A 22,778-nucleotide genomic window follows, 5' to 3' on the forward strand; every position below is an offset into this window, starting at 1 on the left:
TTGTTCTTTTGAGAAGCTAGTTTAATTTCATTGTGCTTTTGTTGTTTCCTCCTTCTGGGGCGTTTTGATTTGTAGTTTTCTTAGCTCTGTGTAGCGTAGTTTCTGTTTATAGCCTTTTGCCTTTTCCTCTTTGTGAGCGATTTTCTTTTGTATAACATTTCATAGATTATTGTGTTTATTCAGATCAGTGTAGATATTGCCTTTTGTTTTTCCTCCCTCGGGAGCGATGTTCTGTTGTTTTTTTGTGCGTTGTGCTACGTTTGTTTTCTTCGTTAGTTCCTCGTCTGTGCAGACGAGTTCAGAGTTTATAGTCTGTTGGGTTATCACTCTATCTGAAGTAGATACTAAGAATTTCAGAATAAAAGCCTGCATTAACCGTTCTCTGCATCTGAGTCCTCATTTTGCCCAGTCCTGACACTTCCAACCAACAGTCCAAAACCAAAAGACTCTTCATTTACAATAATAAATGACAAATAAAAGCAGCAAATCTTCCTATTTAAGAAGTTGGTAACTGCAAATGATTGAGTATTTTGATTAATTATCAAAATAGATGGCAATTCATTTTCTTTTGATTCAATAATTGATTAATAGACTAATACTTGCAGCTCCACCCAACAAGGTAATTATTTCTTGAGCACTACTTAATGTGGTTAATTGATTGCTGGTTTGCAATTGGACTTGCTGGGTTAGGGTTGGGTAATGGTTTTAAAGTCAATGATCCTTTGTGTAACAGTATGTTCCACATCATGTACAGTATTCAAGAAGGCAGCAGGAAATAAAGAGGCACAAAAAAAAAATCCATCAAAAAACCCAAACAAAAAATACATTTTAAACTGTTATACTGATGTGACTGTTTATTCACGGTTTACTTCCATATAAAAATAGATAACAAAGCAGCTGTGTTCCTTCATGAATTTTACAAAATTTAGGGTAAAAGAAAAATACCTAAAATATCAAAGACATATAAGGAAAAGCTCACTGAACATATATTTTGCTATGTTTTCTCTGTTGACACCTCTTATGACATTTTCAGTTCAGATGTTTTTGTCAGCATATTCATAGCTGCCTTTTTGACTTTCAACCACAAAAAACATTGAGCATTAAGTTGGAACTAAGTGCAGCTATTCTTACTAGTAAATCATTTTTGTTCACAAAATAAATGCATGTGGGCAAGTATTTAACAATTAATTTATGTGAAAAAAAAAATAAAATGTGGTTTTCCCTCCAAAAGTATTCTTAAGAGACTGGGCTTCACACTACAGGACTGTGACACAGTGGGCAGCAGCTGTATTTGCGGATCTCATGCTCTAGAGCGCAATGTTTACACACACTGCACATCCAGAACTGGTACTCCTGGATTGCTAGACCCGTCACAATGCATGTGGGTAATTTTCCGTCCGCCCTAAAAGGGAAAAATGTAAGTAAGTTGAAAACTTTGGTAGAATGGTAAAAAAAGACAAGGACTTTTTAGAGATTGGCCTATTGGTCAAATTTCCGTTTAAGTGATGAAAGCATACGCCACATAATTATTTATAAGTAAGCTTAAGAATAAGGATTCTCTACAGAGAATATTTCACAGGCCATGTAAACTATATACAGTGTACAGCATATACAGTCTATAATGGGAAAATACGTCTCCATGAAACTGTCTTGTGAAGGCCACTGCTGGTTCATATTTTAATACTAACAATTTAAAAACATTCACCCCTCTGATGACAAGTCCGGCTCCAGCGTGTGGCTGTCCTTCGGGCTGTGCTTCGTAAAGATCTCCAGGGCCAGATCCTCGTAAAGCTGCCGCTGTTCAGGGTCTAGACTTTGTAATGACTCCAGCTTGATGAAGGCCTGCGAGCATGTGCCAAAGGCTTGACTGGCTGCAGCGCAAATGGCCAGCAGAGAGTAGATCTCTACCACTGGGATGATGTCTTCATACTCACGCAGGTGAAGGGCTTTACAAATGGAGAAGATAAGTGAACAGTTAGACTGATTTCACTCTGTCTGGTTGTGTCTATTATAAGGAACTTACTTGACTTAAATCAGTGACAGCACACAAAATGACAAAGATATATGTGGCCTTACATGAAAGATTAAACCTGTTTTGCATGGATCATGTTTTGCATATTGTCGCTGTCCAGTCAAAACATGTACCTCTAACATTGGTGTTGTTTAGTTGAAGGAGTGTCTCTTTTTTGTCTATGAGTTGAGGACAATTCTCCTTTTTTTTTAAGCCAAACAAACAATTTAGAAAGTCATTGAATCAACTGAAAAATGCATTGCCACAAAGCTGAAAAAACATGGCTGTTTTTCTTAGCTTTCTTTTTCTTTTTCTTATTTTGGAGATAAGTGGATAAGTGCGCAGGAACAAGGCTTTAGTCAGAAATATGTTTTTGTTTGCTGTGTTTGGGCAACGTTGTATGACCTAATTTCTCTCACAAGGAGCACAATAAATAGTGAGAGTTACGGTTACAGACTGTCTCTCCACCTGCTTATATTTGTATTTTGAGTGTAATTTATTTGCTTTAAAAGTGACAAACCGTAAACAAAGACAAAGAAGAATTTGACAAATAACTTAATAAAATGTATTCTATAGATGTTGTGATAATATTGTTACCATGAATATCATCCACGGAAATCATGTAGTGAAAATCCGATATCGTAACAGCCCCACTGTCAAAAAAGTTAGTCCTTTTCACATATTATGAGAACCTGAAAATAACATTTACATTTGTAAAGAGACTTTAAATGACATTAAACATTAAGAAGGATGCAAAGTTAAAGTGAAAGTCTCGCCAAAATGCAACCTAGAGTCTTTTTGTAAATGTACCCGAGTCAAACGTTCGCTTAGAAGTATAATTACACTGAAAGCGGCACTTTTAAGATTGACCGTTGAGCATTGAGAATGTTGTTTGTGTACACAGAGTTTACTAAAAAAGTTTTTGAACAACTCACGTTAGCGGTTGTTTTGTCCACTCATCGCCATCTTGTCAGTTGAGAATCTTCGACTGCGACATAATAGAGAGGAGGGTTAAGGTGGACCAGTCCTAAAGCTTAGTTCCATATAAATGCACGGATAATTCGTTGTTTTGTCATTAGCGAAAAAACAATATTGACCTTGAAGTTGAAAAAGGAGCCTCATATAAGAAACAATACTAAAATCAAAAGCTGGAAAAGTCACGTGAGATATCGCGTGGATAGTTGTTGCAGGGAAGACAGTAGTGTTCAGCCTTAACTCTCCTCCATGTTATGTCGCATTCGGAGAACGATATTTCTCGGCTGTCAGGACGGCGTCTAGAGGAAAAAGCAACTGCTAATGCGAGTTGTTCAAAAACTTTCTTTTTAGTAAACTCTGTATGTTCTCAATGCTCGAGTTCATGTGTAGAGACCCTGGTGATACTACGAGCAAAGTTTCATGTTCATCTTCTTAGTGTTTTAAAAATAGAAAAAATTTTTATAACACTAAGAGAGATGTCACGAGATGTCACGTGACTTTTCCGGCTGCTGATTGTAGTATTGCTTGTAATATGAGGCTCCCTTTTCAACGTGGACGTCAATGTTGCTTTTCGCTAACGACAAAACATTGAGTTATCCGTGCATTCATATGGAACTAAGCTTGAGGAGCGTCCTACCATTACTCTCCTTCCTGATGGTCGCACTTGTAGATCGACACTTTTTGCCTGCCATGACGGCCGCGCGCCGGAGATGCAGCAGCTAACGTGAGTAGTTCAAAAACCTTCTTTTTCATAAACTCTGTGTACACAAACAATGTTCTCAATGCTCGTGTTCATGTGTAGAGACCCTGGTGATACTACGAGCAAAGTTTCATGTCGTGTCGAGCCTTCTTAGTGTTTTAAAAATAGAGATTTTGATGCCATCGTATCCTGCCCCGAGCACTCCCGTTCAAAATTAGTTGCCTGCAAACGAAACTACGGTAAATCTTAAAAGTGCCTCTTTTGTCATAATTATGCATTTACCCGAAGGTTTGACTCATATTCAATCACAAATAAAGCCTTTGTTGCATTTTGGCGAAAGTTTCACTTGAACTAGTCTGCAAAGCTAATAAGCATATTGATCTATGACTTGTGGCAGGCCCATTTATTTACACAAATTATACTATACTAACCTCTAAAATGTCATAATATTTTGCATGTCAGTATAATGATTACTACAACAATGTGTGGAGAGACAACCTGGAAAATACTAGAACTTTGACTGATTGTTCATTCTCTGAAGACAAAAATAATTGCAAGTTACAGTTTGAAATGAGGGAATACACTATGTGAGCCAAATAGTAACACATGTACTAAATCCCTATCTATGAGTGAAGTGCACATGATGTTGTACCTGTACGCATGGCATTCTCCATGTAGCCTTCATACAGCTGCCTCTGAGCAAGAAGAAAAAAGTGATATGCCTCTGCTCCACGCCAGGCATTGTCCACAATACGATTGTCTGAAGAGGTTGCATCCTCCTCAAGCAGCCCAGCCAGTGCAAATGTTGCCTAATTACAGCAAATATAGGATTAACAAAGCATACTGGACTAGTATTCGGTATACAGTACATGGTACAGTATATGATGTCTTTATACATGTAAAATACAATCTTGACTTATTCAAGCGCTAGAACAGGCGATTAACAATATTTGTACAAAGTATACTGTAATGTATTACCTCAGACTTCTTCCCTTTGGCTTTGCTCTGCTGTGACGTCTTCACCTGCTCATGGTAATTTTCAACAAGACGTGCTGCCAGCACATAGAGCTTCTTCACCCGCAGTGGTCTAGTTCTTTTCTCCGCCTCCGCATCTGCTATCTGTAACGGTACACACAAATACCATGCCCACATCATTTCAGAAATTAATTGGTTACATACAAGATTTTGTTCTTTTATTTTTTTCATAATCTCCTGATATCTTTTTAAAACACCTCTCCATAAAAAATGGCCTGCAAAAATAAGGCCCCAAGTGTGACTCACATTTATTAAAAAATATTAGATATCCTTTTTATAATTGATATTGGATCTTATTAATACTAAACGTGGAAGCTATTTATCTGAATGAAGAAGTCACATAACACTGAACACTTTTCATGAGGCCAGTGTAATGAGCATGCAAACATACCACCTTAAACCCACCTTGAACATGAGTTTTGCTGCATCAAGAAAATGGTGGGCTTTCCGATAGAGTTCCACCACCTCTAAAGTTTTATTCTTCTCAAGTAGATGTGAAGCATATTTGGAGAGAAGAGACTTAATCTCCTTCATGTTGTAGGTCCTGGTGAGTTCCACTGCTTTGTTCCACTTTGAGAAAACATTCATTCAAAAACAAACTTGGGTTATTATTTGAGATTCATTTGATGAATACCATATTTAAAAAGCTACAGGCAGAAGTAATGATCATAATAGTTAGTCCTATGAATGCAACATTAACTTAAAGTCCCCTTACTGTAAAACAGTACAACAGTTAGATAACACAAAAAGCCACTGTATTTTGCAAGGTTAAGAGGAAACAGTGAAAGTGACAGCCTGTTCATTTCACTGTCAAAAGCACAGCATTAACACAGCAAGCTGCTGAGAATGGAGGAGGTTGGGACTGCCAACAACTTCTCCTTTTGGATTAACACAGTGACAAAACCACATGTGTGACATCCTTTACATCCTTTTTTTCTCTCACCGAGTCCAACCAAAACATTTTTTCTTGAACCAAATGTTTAAACTGACATTGGAAGAGCATAGTTAGGGAATAGCATTCACAGTCTAGGGCTAAATATCACTCAGTAGGAAGATGGGCGTGGGAGGACAGCAGGTGCCACAGAAACCAAAGTGTGTATGTGTTCAGATTGTAACTCAGTAACTCTGGCGCCACAAGGCTTCAGTCTGTCTCTCACCTGGTTCAAATGCACACAGGTGTCAACGGCAGCTTTGGGTTGGTTACACTTCAGGTAGGCATTCACGGCCTGCTCACACATGCCCACAGTGGCAAACATCTGACCAATCTCCTGCAACCCAGAGATACAGTAGAGTAGATCAGATTCAGAGTCACTGATGTCTGCAACTTCTACCTAAACAGAAGATCATAGAGTTACTTTTGTGGAACACTTGGCTCACCGGTAAAAGTTTATGATTCTCTGGCAGCAAAGTGGTCAGCCTTTCAAGGCCATCATAGTCTTCTAACATATAGTAGCATTCTGCCAGCCTCTCCTGGTTACGACCCTGAAGGTAGTACTGCACTGCATTGACCCTTGAAACAGAGCAGAAGATATATATATGTTGAATGTCCTTCAGAGAGAGTTATTGGTCACCGTTCTAATTCCCTAGGTCCTGGCCTCATGCTATTCCGATGTAAGTGATTGCTGACAACACCCGGTCTCCATTCCATTTAATTAATTAGTTAATTTTCAAGATAAGAATGTAATAATCCCTCAGCAGGGAATTCACATGTTACAACAGTTTAAGAGTTATAAGCAGATGGAACAACAGTGACTGAGTTATAGATAAAACATTTAAAACAGAACAAGCACAACAAAAATAGAATCATATAAAGATAAAGGGAAAAAACACAACAATAATAAGCCCCTATGCATTATACTCTATTTGTCTTTTAATTACAGATATTACCAAGGAGGACAATTGCACATGATAATAATTACTTTCACACATATTAGCAGTTAAGCAAGTGGCTATCTTATATAAAATTCGAAAAGATCTACAATGACTCAAATGATGGTAACTTTAGAAGATACACCCTTGATTTGGCTAACTCAGACTGCTGATGTCTGTCATTAGCTTTAGTTGAACGTCACAATGCATTTTTGCTTACGTTTGTTTGGATTTTGTCCTCCCTCACTTACACTGGAAAAAAGTTAGGAAGGGATCACTTTCCTGCTAGTATGAACAGGAGGAATGATAATAGTGGCCAGCTCTTAGGTCTAGCTCTTTAAATGTACATAAGGGTATGGGGAATAAAACAGAATTGACAGCATGTTCACCAACCTTCATCAGCATCCATTTTACAGTAGCAAGAAATGTAATACAATTTTAACATGATCACATAAATGCAATAATTTGAACAATAATGTTATAAAATGTCTTGACTGATATTGGAATAACAGTTTTACCAATCTTTTTAAGTATTGCATATTACAAAACTTCTAAAATCGGTACACATTGTCATGTCATTGTCTGTAACCGCTTTATCCCTTTTATGGGTTCGCAGGGTTTGTTGCTGGAGCCAATCCCAGGGAACTGGGACAAGTCGCCAGCTCATCGCAGCGCCCTAACTGATGGCAAAGGTCGTCATGCAAGGTGCCAACCGCACTTCAGTACCTTGCTCAAGGACACTTCGACATGCAGCTCAGCCCAGCCCGGAGCGGGGATTTGAACCAGTGACCTTCCGATCACTAGACGACCTGCTCTACCCGCTGAGCTACAGCTGTCCCCATGGTACACATTGTTTCTATACTGAATACACTAATACACTAAACAAGCAGAGAAAGGGTAAACACAGTTTCAATACCACTTCTGTCTGTCAGCAAAGTAGTCTCCAACAGCATTGTATGCCTGCTCCAGAAGAGAATCATCACAGTCACCAGAACCAGATTTGAGCAGCTGGAGCACCCTGAACCAGTCTCCCAGTTTGATCCGCAGGCTGATGGCAAGGTCCCTATAAGAAATAAAACATTCATCAGACCACGCCTAAAACACTAGTGGCATTAAGGTAAAACTGACATTAAATGTCCCATATCATGCCTGCGTTATTTTCTGTTTTAGTGCCTGTTGGTGTAAGCCCCCCCCAAAAAAGCCCAGTATGCTCTGATTGGTCAGCTTTCAAAGGCCTGAGCAGGTAACACCCACCGTGTTTCTGAATCACTATGCTGGTGTTTTTGATACCATGGCTGTGCTTGGCGCATTACTGTGGCATGACTTTATAGTCGTGGCACCAGAACCTTACGAAAGTCCTGACTGCTCGTTTAAAATTGGTTGCTATGGCGCCGTACTAGGTGGCAGCCTGTAACAGCAGCTCCCGTGGATTTTTAAGTTTTTTCGTAGTTTTTGTTGTATTTCTGTACTGATTTTCGCTGAACTTTTGGCAACTCTTCTCCAGAGACTGAGAGAAGACGAACACCTTTCTTTTTTTCTCTTTTAAACTTTTACGGCACTTTTTTGTGATGGTTTTGCTAGCCCTAGCAACGGAGGGTCAGGAGCGCATCACTGAGCGCATTGTTTACACACGCGACCAGCTGATTGCGCTGTGTGAACCTGCACTGCTACCCGGAGCCAGGCCTGAGGTCCTGAAGGAGCTGCGGAGGAGACGGCGTGGCTGCAGAGCCGGAGTGAGGTGGAGGGTGAAGAGGAGGAGACACAGACCGGCTGTACCGGCGATCGTCATGGGAAACGTGAGGTCTCTGGGGAACAAGACGGACGAGCTCGCCGCGCTGATAAAGGCTCAGAGGGAATATCGTGAGTGCAGTGTGTTGTGTTTCACGGAGACATGGCTTCACTCAAACATCCCGGACCACGGCGTGGCGATTCCCGGCTTCAGCACTGTTTGGGCGGACAGGGACGTGACAAGCAGCGGAAAGAAGAAAGGAGGAGGGATTGCACTGTACGTGAGTGAGAGGTGGTGTAATCCCGGACATGTTCACGTGAAGAAACGTCTCTGTACCCCGGACATTGAACTGTTGACTGTGGGGATGAGGCCTTATTATTTGCCCCGGGAATTCACGTCCGCCGTCATTATCGGAGTGTACGTTCCTCCTTCAGCTGATGCAGCGCTGGCCTGTGACGTCATCCACTCCGCTGTTGCCCAGATACAGACGCAGCATGCTAACGCATTTATTGTCATCACTGGGGATTTTAATCATGTCTCACTGGACAAAACCCTTCCAACATTTCACCAGTATGTTGACTGCCCCACCAGAGACTGTAACACACTAGATCTGTTGTATGCAAATCCTAAGGATGCATACAGTCCCACAGCCCTCCCCCTCTTGGAAGATCTGACCACAACCTGGTTCTGCTGACCCCTAAGTATATCCCCCTTGTTCAGCGGCAGCCTGTCCACACTAGGAGCGTGAGGAGGTGGACTCAGGAGGCTGCTGACGCACTACAGGACTGCTTTGAGTCGACAGACTGGGATGCACTTGTTGAGCCACATGGAGAGGATCTGGACAGCATGACCGACTGCATCACAGAATACATCAGGTTCTGTGAACACACCACCATGCCAACCCGGACTGTACGCTGCTTCCCTAATAATAAGCCGTGGATCACCAATGACCTGAAAGCTCTTCTTAACAAGAAGAAGAGGGCGTTCAGGTCTGGAGACAGGGAAGAACTGAGGAGAGTGCAGCATGAACTCAGGGATATGCTGAGGGCCTGTAAAGACACCTACAGGAGGAAGCTGGAGGCCAAACTCCAGCAGAACAATGTGAGGGATGTGTGGACTGGTATGAAGCAGATCAGTGGGTGGAAGGTGAGCGGCAGACAGTCAGCGGGCAGCCTGGAGAGGGCAAACGAGCTGAACAGATTCTTCAATAGGTTCAGCTCACAGCCTTCTGTCGTCTCCATGACACCTCCAGACCCCCACACACCCTCACTGCCCCAAATGCTTCCTCCCCTCCTCCCTCACTCCCCTGCTGTGAGCTCTCCTGTGCAGCACCTCTCCTCCTCCACCTCCTCCTCCTCCACCTCACCTCCTCCTCCACCTTCACCTCCTCCTCCACCTCCTCGTCCTCCACTGAAGACACCAGCAGCCTCCCCCGCATGACTGTGACTGCAGGCCAGGTTAGGAGACAGCTGGAGAGACTCCACCAGCAGAAGGCTGCAGGCCCTGACGGTATCAGCCCCAGGATCCTGAAGACATGTGCCAGCCAGCTGTCTCCTGTCCTACAACACCTCTACAACCTGAGCCTGGGTCAGGAGAGAATACCGGTGCTTTGGAAGACTTCCTGCCTGGTTCCTGTTCCAAAGAAGTCAACACCATCAGACCTCAATGACTATCGACCAGTGGCCCTCACATCTTACGTCATGAAGGTGCTGGAGAGACTGGTTTTGGCCAACCTGAGGCCGCAGGTGAGAGCCCTGCTAGACCCTCTGCAATTTGCTTACCAGCCCCACTTGGGAGTTGATGACGCTGTCATCTACCTGCTGCAACGAGCCCATTCGCACCTGGATGGTGGAGGAGGCACTGTGAGAATCACATTCTTTGATTTCTCTAGTGCTTTTAACACCATTCAGCCACTGCTACTGGGGGAGAAGCTGCGGGTGATGGGTGTAGACGACACAATGATCTCCTGGATTACTGACTACCTGACAGGCAGGCCACAGTTTGTCCGTATGGGCAGTGTTCTGTCTGATGCGGTGGTTAGTGATACAGGAGCTCCACAGGGGACTGTACTGTCTCCTTTCCTGTTCACCTTATACACCACTGACTTTCAGTACAACACCGGGTCGTGTCACCTGCAAAAGTTTTCTGACGACTCGGCTGTTGTTGGGTGTATAAGTGAGGGACAGGAGGAGGAGTACAGGGCACTGGTAGACAACTTTGTGGAGTGGACTGGACAGAATCACCTGCGGCTGAACATCAGCAAGACCAGAGAGATGGTGATAGATTTCAGGAAAAAGAGGAAGACGGCTTTCCAACCTCTGTGCATTCTGGGAAAGGATGTGGAGGTGGTCGAGGATTACAAGTACCTGGGTGTTACCATCAACCACAGACTGGACTGGAGATCTAACACTGAAGCTGTGTACAAGAAGGGGATGAGCAGACTTTACTTCCTGAGGAAGCTGAGATCCTTCAACGTGTGCAGCAAGATGTTGGAGATCTTTTATCAGTCTGTGGTGGCCAGTGTACTTTTCTTTGCTGTGGTTTGTTGGGGAAGCAGCATCGGAGCCAGCGACACCAACAGACTCAACAAACTGATCAGGAAGGCTGGCTCTGTGATTGGCTGCAAACAGGACACTCTGGAGGCTGTGGTGGAGAGGAGGACACTGAAAAAATTGTTATCCATCATGGATAATCCTCTCCACCCTCTCCAACTCACACTGGTCAGACAGCGGAGCACCTTCTCCGGAAGGCTGCTTCAGCTTCGCTGTCGTAGCAACAGATACAGGAAATCTTTCCTGCCACAATCCATCACTTTATATAATAACTCTCTCACCTCTGCCTGACAGAGAACTCTGGTCTCTCTACTGTTTTGTTGTATATATTATTATTGTTATAGTATATTTTGCATATTTTGTTTTGTTGTATATATTATTATTGTTTATTGTTTATAGCACACTGTGCACTGTATATATACACTATGTATATATTGGATTCTATTTATTTTATGTATGAAATGTTTTATTTGCGGACCCACTGCTGCTGTAACAAAATAATTTCCCAGTCTGGGATCATTAAAGTAATTCTATCTATCTATCTATCTATCTATCTATCTATCTATCTATCTATCTATCTATCTATCTATCTATCTTATAGGCACAGTTTCTGAATATAGGTTACATTTCTTGTGGACTGACTGTTTTGATACTTTCGTATTATTCTACTACACACAGACCTGCTTTAAAATGAGCAAAAACAATAGAAAACTCACTTTTTACAACATGAGACCTTTCAAAACAACAGAATTAGCAAATGCAAACTACAGTTAAATTAATCAGTGTAAGTTTTGATGTCAACTTCGATATCCAAAGTTGATCTTCAATTATGCTCTGACAAATAGGTCTAAATATACCTGCGATCCATATCCAGGTACATACGCTCAGCTTCCTCAAAGCTGCCGAAGTAAGCTGCCACCTCCGCCTGTTTCATGGGCTCGCTCTGCAGGTTGCCCAGGCGCTTGACAAACTCAATGCCCTGGTAGTCTTTGCAACGTACGAAGGCCTGTTCAGCCATCTTCAGGTCCAATTTCTGGAGGGCTGCTTCAGCCAGCAGACGCCTACAAGGTTCAAAACAGAGTGAGGGGCTGCTTACAAACTATGACCAGAGGGGCTTCATGAAATGATGTGTATGCATAAATCTTTACAACCTCTCTGAAAATAAATAATTTTGATTTAAATTGGTGCTTAAGCTGTTAAGCCGTATGAAGTCACTCATCAATCTTTACCAAATAATTGTCTGAGATCAATATATCTGTGTCAAACTTTACAACTTTCGAACTCTATTAAAACACTTACCATACAGCTCTTACACTCTGCTATCCACCTCCAACACCAGCATGAAATGTTTGCACAGAAGAAAAAATGGTAGGGCAGGAGCTATTAATTGATACCATCCTGAAAATAAATATAGTTTTTTCCCCTTTCTGTCCAATAGGCAATTAAGGTATTCATTTAAATATGATTGAGTATTGATTTGACCTGCTTTGTATCACATGGCAGGGATTCAACCTATAAATACACGTCAGCAACAAAATAACTACAGAAGAGAAATGGATTGTTTGCATGAGTTGACATGGCCAGACAAACTTCATCAAGATAACCCACAAGGACACATGACAGTGCCAATAATTGACAAAAGACACATGACAGTGATTTATCTATATATGTACATGTAAGCTTTTAACCAGCAACACTAGCGCCTTATTTTCATGGTCATGCAACAACAAGCCCAAGCTGTGCATGCCTTTTCTTGACCTTAAAAATCGCTTTGCTTCTCTGTGTGGTATTTTGTTGTGCTTTTGATGCACTTGCCAAGACCCAGCACTTTGTCACCGCTCTTAAACTTAGAGCCCTTAAACTTGAAGCCATGTTTTAATGCTGAATCACAACTAAATAATAAAATTTTGCATTTACCAGAGTCTTGGGTGTGGATTGTCTTCGATGAACTGTGAGGCATCTTCAATCCCCACTTTTTCGATCAATGCACGACTGTCTCTCAGGGAGCGGATTTCAAAGTTGATGAGATTGTCTTTGTTAGGCCTTTCTGGATCCTGTTGAGCAAAATCCCATAACTGAGTGTTTGACTAAATCAACAAATATGAACTAACCCATTAAGCACTTTCAAGGTGTTTAAATGTGAATACTTTTGTTAGCATCCAGTTAGCATGACAAGCATCTCATTAACAACACAATGTATGACAATAAATACAAGGTTTAAATTACTCCAACATAAGTGGCTTATGAGGATGTATATAACCCCTCTCAGGCTTCATCATATGTCTGCTAATATTCCTGATGTGTGTTCTAAATGCTTGACTGAGAAAGGTACTCTATTTCACTGTCAATGGGAATGTCTAAAGATCCAGGATTTTTGGAAGGATGTTTTAAAATGTTTGTCAGACTTGTTTAACACCAAAGTCCCTTTAAATGCCGGGCTCTGTTTGCTTGGAATATATCCGAAGAACTTTAAACGGACCTTGAAACAGACTAAACTATTGGACTTTGGACTTCTCCAAGCCAGGAGGGCTATTGCGCTGTGTTGGAAGAGCATGGAAGCACCATTACTACTGTATATCACATTAGTTTTTCCCGGTACCCGTTAACACACTTAAAGGTGTAAAATTAGCTACCCTTTAATCAATTCTGTCCATCTCTTATTTTTTCAGTTTAGTAATGGAAGCACCATTACTAAGGATGTGGATAAAGGAACTATCGCAATGTATCGGTCTGGAAAGACTAACTTACATTTCTAAGGGCAAATGGAAAGACTTTGTTAAGCTTTGGGAACCATATATGAATATGTGTGGGTGTGCGAGAATGTGTGTGTCTGGGTAATGTGAGTATGTGTAGTCCTAAATTGTATTGTTAATATTACTGTTATGTTATGTTTTACTGTTGGGTTGTTCTAAGAAAAATGACAATAAACATATGGTGAAAAAAAAACAACAACACAATGTATGAATTCCCGTCATTATGCAATCAGCTGTTACCACTATAGTCAACAGATGGGTAACACCAAAACTTAAACGCCTTTTTATGTTTACCTTCAGTATTTCATCAAGTAGAACAGATTTGATTTCCAGGTCTTCAAAGTTGCAAATGTATCCAGATGTTTGGATTGGTTCCTGTTTTTTTTAAGATACAAACCATTATTACAGCAGTTGCTTAATCCTTATTTTGTATCAACAAGACAATCCAGCTGACAATCATGGACAATTCAGCTGATAAACATAATCATCACCTGAGCACTCACCTCTGGGTCTAGGTTCCTGAAGACATACATCCTGGTCTTCTCCATCATGGCAAACAGATCGGGGTTGTCATTTGCCCACTTCATGTCCCAAACATCCTTGCGCTCAAACTTGGATGGATCTCCTGCAGATGCATGGTTTCCTGCGCTGTCGTCTGTGGAAGTACGAACTTCCAGGTCCAACAACGTCAGCACACCTGCGATGTCGATTACAGCCAGACGACTAGGAAAATAATAATTATATTCAATGTGACAGCACTGCAAACATGAACATAAAATTCAACAGCTTTCATATTGGACAAACTGTGACGACTTCTAATCTAGATAACACCATCAGTGCTTGCCTTGAGTTGCAGTTCAATGACAGATAGTAGGCTCTGTTGTTCAAAGTGTATTTCTGGATGAGAACAACATTTGGGAGGCTGTATCTGTGGAGGGTTCCAGACTCACGGCCCTGTAAGTGCACGCACACGCACACACACACACACACACACAATGTTTAACTCAAACTTTACTTTTCATTTTATTACATTGGTCCTTTGATGTACGTACCACAATCAGGGTCTTATCTGTTGCTGTAATACAACAAATGGGATCTCGAGTTGCCTGAAAAACAGCAGGTGAACCATTACAATTTATATAGTTTATCTGTGGTAAAAAATAAAAAATACAATTTTATATAGAAACTTTAAACCAAAAAATATTACAACCATTACTAGAGTGAGACTCAAGACAGTTCTAGTGACTTGAACCCTTTGAAAGAGTTTTATTTTCATGCAATAAGACAAAAAAAGGCTTCACACAGAGTAGATAATATGTATACTGTGCTAAAATGGCTAAGAAGTGTCCTTGTAGAGTATATTATTTTTATTTTGTGCCTGCCTGGATGTTACAAAACCTATACAACTTAAGGGGAAAATGTCTCTTACTGTGAAGGCTTTTGCAAAATCTTGACCACTGTCAGTGGCTCCAGATGGATTGCTGTCAATGTGGTAGACCCTAGAAAGACAAGGAATGAGAACAAGTGAGAGGTAGCCAGACAGACAAACTGTTGCCCTTTTCACTGAGGTGAAGTATGATCCAGGTGTGAGGATAGCCCTGGCAGAACATTAGGGTATGCCCAGCCATTTTGGAACCTCGATGGCATTTGATTCAGATGAATGAATCCTTTTCACAGCACTGGCAATACAAACAAACTCGGTGAAACAGTGTGTCAGTTAACCCAAGGTTTCATCCACTATCCACTGACTCAGAGAATCCATCCTTGTGGTTATCTTGCCTACCTGTAACTTTCCATGATCCCTTTGATGTTGACTGTAAGTTCTAACGTGTGTCTATTTTGTCCCCATCCACTACTTGGGTTTGTTGAGTACACTCCTTATGACATCCAGTTGAGAAGTGGCTCCATCATACTGTTCATGTTGTGCTAATGTCCGAAAAACTCACCTTTCTCTTCCCTCCTTCTTAGTTCTCGTCAATTGGTTGATCTCCAGAGCAGTTAATTTTTTCGCCACTCTATACTGCCACAAGTAGAAAGCTTCTTTGGATGCAGCAATAACATGTGTCTTGGTCATGGTGACAAACAGCGGATCTGATCAAGCAGACAAGTGACAGACTTCAAGATGAATATCGGAGTGTATATAATTTTTTTCATGCTTTGGAAGCAACATAAAGGGTATTTACCATTTTATCTCTTTATCATTTCTTTTTCACATCATAGTGTGTTTACAGGTTATGGGGAGTACTAATACATACATAAAAACAGTCCACTGGTCTAGCATTGCACTCCTATAACACTGTTGGACATGTAGACAGTTTAAAAAATGAAATCAAAATCGATACAGCAAAACCGAGATACCGCCTATCAAATTCCTTGAATCTTCTGTTTTGTTCTTTCTGGTGCTTACATTGCCCACAAGACAACTTAGCCACTGATTAACATCAGTAGAGGATTTTTTTTAGATTACATGCAGCTTCCTCTGGAGCCACAGCAAAAACTTTATAATACCTACATACCTTTCACATACCTACTGTATATCACATTAGTTTTTCCCGGTACCCGTTAACACACTTAAAGGTGTAAAATTAGCTACCCTTTAATCAATTCTGTCCATCTCTTATTTTTTCAGTTTGGTGAATGATGCATAAGCCTAACTTCTGGCATCAAATTTGAAAAGCGCAAGTTCTGTTTGTTAATAAGTCTTTGTAAATCTTTCTTTAACTTTGAATTCTGAATAATTAAGTGCATATCTTCTGTGTGGATAAATACAGGACAACCATATAGTGTTCTCAATTAGATACACTTTGACTAGTCTGAGTCCTCATGAGGAGACACCGCCAAAAAGGCACTCAATTGAACTCACTCTCTTATTATTCACCAAGGTTGTGTTTCTAAAACCCCATGCAGACCACAGAGGCTTTGAAATCTGCAAAGTGTCTCAGCCTGAATTTCTCAGCAAATATTCGGCAGTATGTCAAGCAGAGACAGAATGCTGAATATCTGTGAGATATGAAGAAGCCAAGTGCTCACTGTCTATTTGCTATAGGATGCTAAGGGCCCATGTGGGCAGCAAGTGGCAGAATGCCAGCCAATGATTCTCTATACACAGCGTGTGATGTCTCACATTGGCTTGAAGAAATACACCAACCTTATGGTAAATTGGGACTCTGATCAACCTACTGATTTCACTCCTGTATTATTTATCTGTTGACTGTATAAACTTACCTATGTCAATGTATTTTGAGTCCAGTGGTGTCCCAATGGAGTTGCACAGAATGAGGACATACTGAAAAACACACAGTAATGCAACCTTATTCTCCAGGTAATTTCATGATCCTTTATCAAAACCAATAGTCCTCATCTTGAGTGTGTTTTTATTTGTACATTACCCTTGCATGCCTCCCAGACTCTAACTCGGCATCCTCCTGTGTGGCAATGAATTAGAAAAACAGGAGGCAAGACAGCAGAGAAACATTTGTGATCCTTACTATTATAGCTCACTCTGTATTTTTACTGTCTATACTGTATCCTTTCTAGTGTATGTCGGAGTTAGAGACGATAGGTCAAAAGTAATGGATAAGCTAATCCATGAGCCATACATTTAACTAGCAAATCAAGTCAACCTGCAATGTTTTACAGATCATTAACCAGTCCTTTTTTTGCTTTCCTTTCACTGAAGCATTGACAATGAGGGCTTGCCCTTAGGATTCTACAAGACTAAATGAAGGTTGAATTAATGAATGTATTGCTATATCAGGACATATAATCCAGAGGTGTTTGTACCTGAGGCTGGGTATCATCTGCCTTGCTGGCTAGGATGCAGAAGTCCCCTGAGGTAGTGATAGACATCAAGCTCTTTACGTATTTGACAAATTTCTCGTTGTTTTTGGTGTCCCAGAACACCACACAGTACTCTTGTCGGTCTGGCTTTGTGTAGGCGTACACCACTGTGCTGCAACAGTAGCCCCACTATAAAGAGGCAGAAAGAAGCTGGTGAGATTCATCTCTTGTGTAGACTATACTTCAGAAATATGACCTTATACAAGACATGATTTCTTCAACAACAACAAAAAACCTTGTCAGAATTAAATTACAGGCTCAAAGAAAGTATTTGTCTTTGTTTGTTAGGTTAAGTTTCAGTTTTCTGAATTATACTCTAAGAACCATGACATCAAACTATCGATGTAAAATGTTATGCGGTAACTATAATGATTAAGATGTTAGCATCTAGACTGAGGAACAATAATGTTCTGTAGACAGTACTCCATCTTTGTTAGCGGGTTAGGAAAATAGATACCTATGACCTGTTACTGCTCTACATTACGCAGAGAAATAAAAAGAAAACCAGAAGAATATGGGTTCACAAAAGCCTTAGGACACTAGGTGAGAATTTAGCACCCTGTTACAGGAGTTGTCATCTTTTGAAGACAAAATTTATTTATACATGTGTATGGGTCAACATTGACTATCCTAGTAATCACCAAAGAGGACATCAGTTAAGACAAAACAAACTTCCGAGACCCCATCAGCGCATCATCTGTCGGTGTTAAAAATAATTATCTATTACTCTACTATGAGTAATTTCCTCCTCTTTGCTTAAAAAATGAAAATACCACATGGTCAATTTCAATTTGTTACAACAGACAGAAAAACTTGACCAAATATTGCTTGGACGGAACCTACAAGCAAGGTGTTGTCTTTGCAATAGACCAGTTCCAGTGAGTGCCTTTATGAGCAAACTGCATTTTATGACTCTACGTTGCCTTTAGACACATTTTGCCCCAATTGAATCAAAATATTCTACAGATTTAAAGACAAATGGGGCTGAGCAATACTAATGTGACATATTTGGATTTGTGATTAATGTTGCATCATGGAACCATGTCTGCCTTAATCAGTTTTTATTAACTCTGTCATGGTGAATGCCCTGAGTTTTCAATAGTGCTGTCACGATACTGGACTCTCTAAAATTGAAACAATACCTTGAAAAATATTTATAGTTGATACCAAATTTACAATCGACTGAGGGAAATAAAATTTGAGATTTTCATCAAAAGATATGTATAAAAAAGGCTTCTGCACTGTGTGTTAAGCACAACAGAATTTAAGGTAATTCACCTCTGACGATAATCAGAAGAGAGGGAGGAGGTGGGCCTATATGGGCACTGCAGTGGTATGTGTATATTGACTTGCTGTCAGAAAGGGGAGAGAGTGAGAAAGCACAGCTGGTATCAGTATCGATACTGTGGAAAATTAGTACTGAAAAAGTATTCTGCATCAATATTGATCTATATTTTGATATTTTTAACATACTAGTTTGTAACTGCCAAGTATTTAAACTTATGCCGGATTAAAGTTTGGTTTTAAGTCGTCTACAACTGTCTCCCAGAATTTTTTCTTCCCCAAATACTGTAATAAAAAGAAGCTACAAGCTAATAGTGTTCCAGTTTACCTTGTAGTCAGGTCTTATGTTGGCAAAGTAGATGTAGGAGTCCACAGCCAGGCCAATACGCAGCCCTCCTCCCTCCCAGGCAACTCCTGTCATTTGCTTCCCTGGAACTTTTAGAGTTCTCAGATGCTGTTTAAATACCAAAAAAAAATGTTAAGTGCAGAATTTTAAATTGTACTTATCTTTGAGAAAAAAGCAAATAAAACATTATTTATTAACTCAGTCCATTCTATGTAAATTATTCTGTTAAGTCTCATATATGTTAGTGAGAGAACCACTGCATATACCTTATGTTCATATATAAAACTTTGTGATGAAACAAAATCTTCACCCTCACCTCTCCAAATGGAGTGTAGAACTGTACCACATTGAATTCTTTATCCACATTTGAGGCTCTGAGAGAACCCGCCACTGCCAAAACACTGCCACAATGATTCCACTGGATACTGACCACATTCATCAGAGTGTCAATGCAAACTGGGTCTGAAGAACAGGGCGGCAGCATAGCTTATCAATATTGGTAAACATTTAATTTAGGTGTAAAATAGACAATAAACTTGTATGTATGTATGTTCAGGAGTTGTTTTCCTTACTTTCATCATTTTCGTAGCGCATGATTTGGCATCTTCCATTGTCAAAACAGATCGCAAGGCATGGACAGTCCGGTTCCACGTAGCCTCCAGTCCCTGCATACCAGTGGATACCTGCTATACTGATAGCTCCAGTCGCATTTGTGAGACAGCTGATGGTCATTTTCATCTGAACAATAACACAAATTGGGGCAGAACAATATTTAAAAATAACTTTGCCATAGCGATATGAGTTACGATTTTAAGTTGGATTGGTAATCTTTGAATTTAATATTTAATACATAAATATAATGATGATGATTATGTGTTTTAGCTTGTATCTGTCCCAAACTAGCTTGTTCAATTATGTCTGAAGTATATAATTCATAGACGGTGCATTTCTGTAGCACCACAATCAAGTATCACAACAAATAGAGCATTCTGGCATCACTTTGTAACGCAGTCTTTAAAACCAGGAAAAGACAACACCTATGTCATATCACCATATAATGATATCCAAAATCTAAGATGATATATCATATCAGGATAATGATATCATATTGTTATAACTGTTAATGAAGGTTCTCAGTCATCCAGGTCATGGTAATTCCAAGTGCTGTATCATATGAACCGACCTTTTCAGCATTTACTATGTAACTTAAGCTTATGCACTTACTATGAAGTTTCCTTGATTGTCATAGATATGTACTTCCCCATTGGCCATGCCGAAAAGGAGGATCTTGCTGTCTGGCGACCATGCCACATGAGCAAGTTGATTTCCCTTGAGCTCCTTTCCCCAAATTCGGTTTCCTACGGGGAAACAAAGGCATTTGTCCCACTGTACATGTCTGTACTCATTCCCTCAGTATGTGAACAGAGCAATCCCTGTCAAGGGAGCCTTGATGATTTAATGCTAATCATTTTTACGTGATTGTACTGTAAACCTTTAGAAAACACAATATAAATCTGTTATTACCATCTACAGATCCAACAATGACTGCTCCATCTTCATACACAATGCAGATCTTCTGCCCATCAGCATTCCAACTCATACTCCTTACCACCGACTTGTTCCGATTGTTAATCATCTCCTCGTACCAGGCACCTTCAGAAGGGTGAAGACAAAGAACTATGAAAGCTGAACCTATTACAAGACAACTTCTATTTTCAGTTTGACGACAGTAATCACCTTTGTATAGCATCCATACAATGATGAGTCCATTCTGGTCACTGGTTGTCAGCTTTTCATACTGCTCATTCCACGTGACCACTTGTACTGCACCTGCAAGTGTTGTAATCACAAACTGTCAAATCACTTTCCAATGCCTTGCTCCACATGCTTTCACTGCTGAACTACATCTTCTATTTTGTGAATGCTACTTGTTACTAACCTATAATGATAGGTTTGACAACCACTGAATATAACTTACCACTGTGTCCCTCTAGAGTCTGGTTCATTGACAGATTACTGGGGGCAGCAAGACCTTTAATTTTGGCATCATCTGTTGATAAAGCAGATAAAAGTAAAGAGATCAGGCTGGGATCTTCAATAACATTTATGCAATTAAAACAAAGTTTTAATTGTTTCTTTAACTTTACTGTTGTTGTTGTTCTCTGTTGGTTTTTTAACATAATACAAGTCATTACCTCAATCTCCTTATAGCGACTGGACACTGAGGTACCAGAACACAGCCAAAAAGCTTATGAACATTTTAGACGATTTCTTACAGAGTCAAATAATTGTATAAAACAAACTAAAATCCCTATTGCATGGATATTACATAACAGCCTTAACTGTTACAGATAAACAACATAATTCTTAAAAAATACACTTTTTGTTTTAGATTAAGGGGTAAAAAGCAATATACAAATAAATGTAGAACATCTTATGTAAAAAAGGACAAACAGTGCCACCGACACTGTAAACAGGCCCAGCCAACATCAGTTTGTGGGTAAGCAGTGGACTTTTTATAACTCATTTTACACATGTTGTCCTTTTGGCCACGGGATAGGATCACTTATGAAATATTTTTGTTAGCCTATTATTATGTAATTCAAATGTCTTTATTATTATGTCATCAAGTCTTGACAATCTAACAAATGAAAAAGTAACTCTGACCAATCAACAAGCTTGTTATGCTAGTGACATGACTGACAGTACTTTGGTCATTAAGTTGTATACCGGTGTCCTTTGTATCCAGTATATCGCACAGTTAAACACTGTAGAACACTTCAAAGGTCAAACAACTCTATTTGTATGGTACAAGTTTAATATGAGTCTAAAGCCTGAAACTCATTAGAGTGTACCAAGGCTGTGCAGGCTGTTAGCTCCATCCCTTGAACTTACCTGTCTGGGTTTCAAGTTTTAGTACTCTGAGAAGACCATCGTCTCCTCCACAGGCAATGAAGCCTTGGTCTTTGTTCCAGGACACGCATTTCAGATGGATATTGTTGGGAATAGCGATCTATACAACACGGGAAATTAAAGCCACGCTGTTAACCATCTCTCTTCCATTTCTGACATGACATAACGTTACTGACAGAAGACAAATGACAAGAGGGTGTTTGGCACTCACCTTCTTGCTGAGGTAGATAAACATGGTGGTGGTGTTGACGTTATGCTATATTTATGCTAAATGAACTGCTTAAAACTGTGACCAACTAGTTAACATATCCAGACACTAAGCCAACGTGAATTAGCAAAGTAGACAGCTAGCTAAAGTGGCTAACTTTTTCAACCTAGCTAAACACATCGTAAGGCCTCGGTCTGGTGGATGTAACGTTAGCCTGTATCGTTAGCTTTGCTAGTTACGTGCCTAAAAACGATACATTTACCAAGTAAAAAAGACGTTAAGAGTTCAATGCAGCCCGATAAATTATAACGTCAACACGGATTTAAGTGCAAAACGTGAGCAAATGTATTGGATAAAATGTTTAAGGTCGAGGTGGCCTACTCCAGTACTCAGAGGCTGTAGCTTCCCTCGGTCTCCCGTGGTAACCATAAACCGGAAGAGTTGGGTTTAGGGTCATTGTGGTAGTTGTAGTTTTTGCGTTCTGGTGGTAGACATTAGGCGAGTTCAAGATTGCTGCCTATATGCATGCTGGTTAAAATGTGTCCACGATGACCTGGATGGGA

The 22,778-nt window shown here is 40.3% G+C and overlaps 1 protein-coding gene across 3 annotated transcripts; it reads right to left on the minus strand.

Annotated features, from left to right (window-relative positions):
* Positions 1-826: 826 nt before the first annotated feature.
* Positions 827-22,778, minus strand: wdr35 (WD repeat domain 35). Of its 3 annotated transcripts, none has more exons than XM_030391489.1 (28): positions 22,219-22,777; positions 21,990-22,107; positions 21,073-21,144; positions 20,832-20,924; positions 20,619-20,747; positions 20,319-20,452; positions 19,667-19,832; positions 19,411-19,556; positions 19,077-19,202; positions 17,408-17,593; positions 17,014-17,049; positions 16,850-16,910; positions 15,571-15,715; positions 15,054-15,123; positions 14,677-14,730; positions 14,469-14,578; positions 14,128-14,347; positions 13,919-13,999; positions 12,789-12,925; positions 11,729-11,932; positions 7,507-7,653; positions 6,099-6,231; positions 5,879-5,989; positions 5,127-5,291; positions 4,665-4,805; positions 4,339-4,495; positions 1,706-1,946; positions 827-1,402 (listed from the first exon to the last, which is right to left on the minus strand). In XM_030391489.1, exons 1-28 carry the CDS (start codon positions 22,240-22,242, stop codon positions 1,252-1,254), a joined length of 3,558 nt encoding a protein of 1,185 aa, XP_030247349.1. In that variant the 5' UTR covers positions 22,243-22,777; the 3' UTR covers positions 827-1,251. The 3 variants fall into 3 exon arrangements, with proteins under 3 accessions (XP_030247349.1, XP_030247350.1, XP_030247351.1); XM_030391491.1 differs by lacking the exon at positions 827-1,402 and adding an exon at positions 2,947-2,999 and having other exon boundaries at positions 1,808-1,946; positions 22,219-22,778; XM_030391490.1 differs by lacking the exon at positions 17,014-17,049.

This window comes from Sparus aurata, chromosome 16, assembly GCF_900880675.1.
Source record: "Sparus aurata chromosome 16, fSpaAur1.1, whole genome shotgun sequence".
NCBI lineage: Eukaryota > Metazoa > Chordata > Actinopteri > Spariformes > Sparidae > Sparus > Sparus aurata.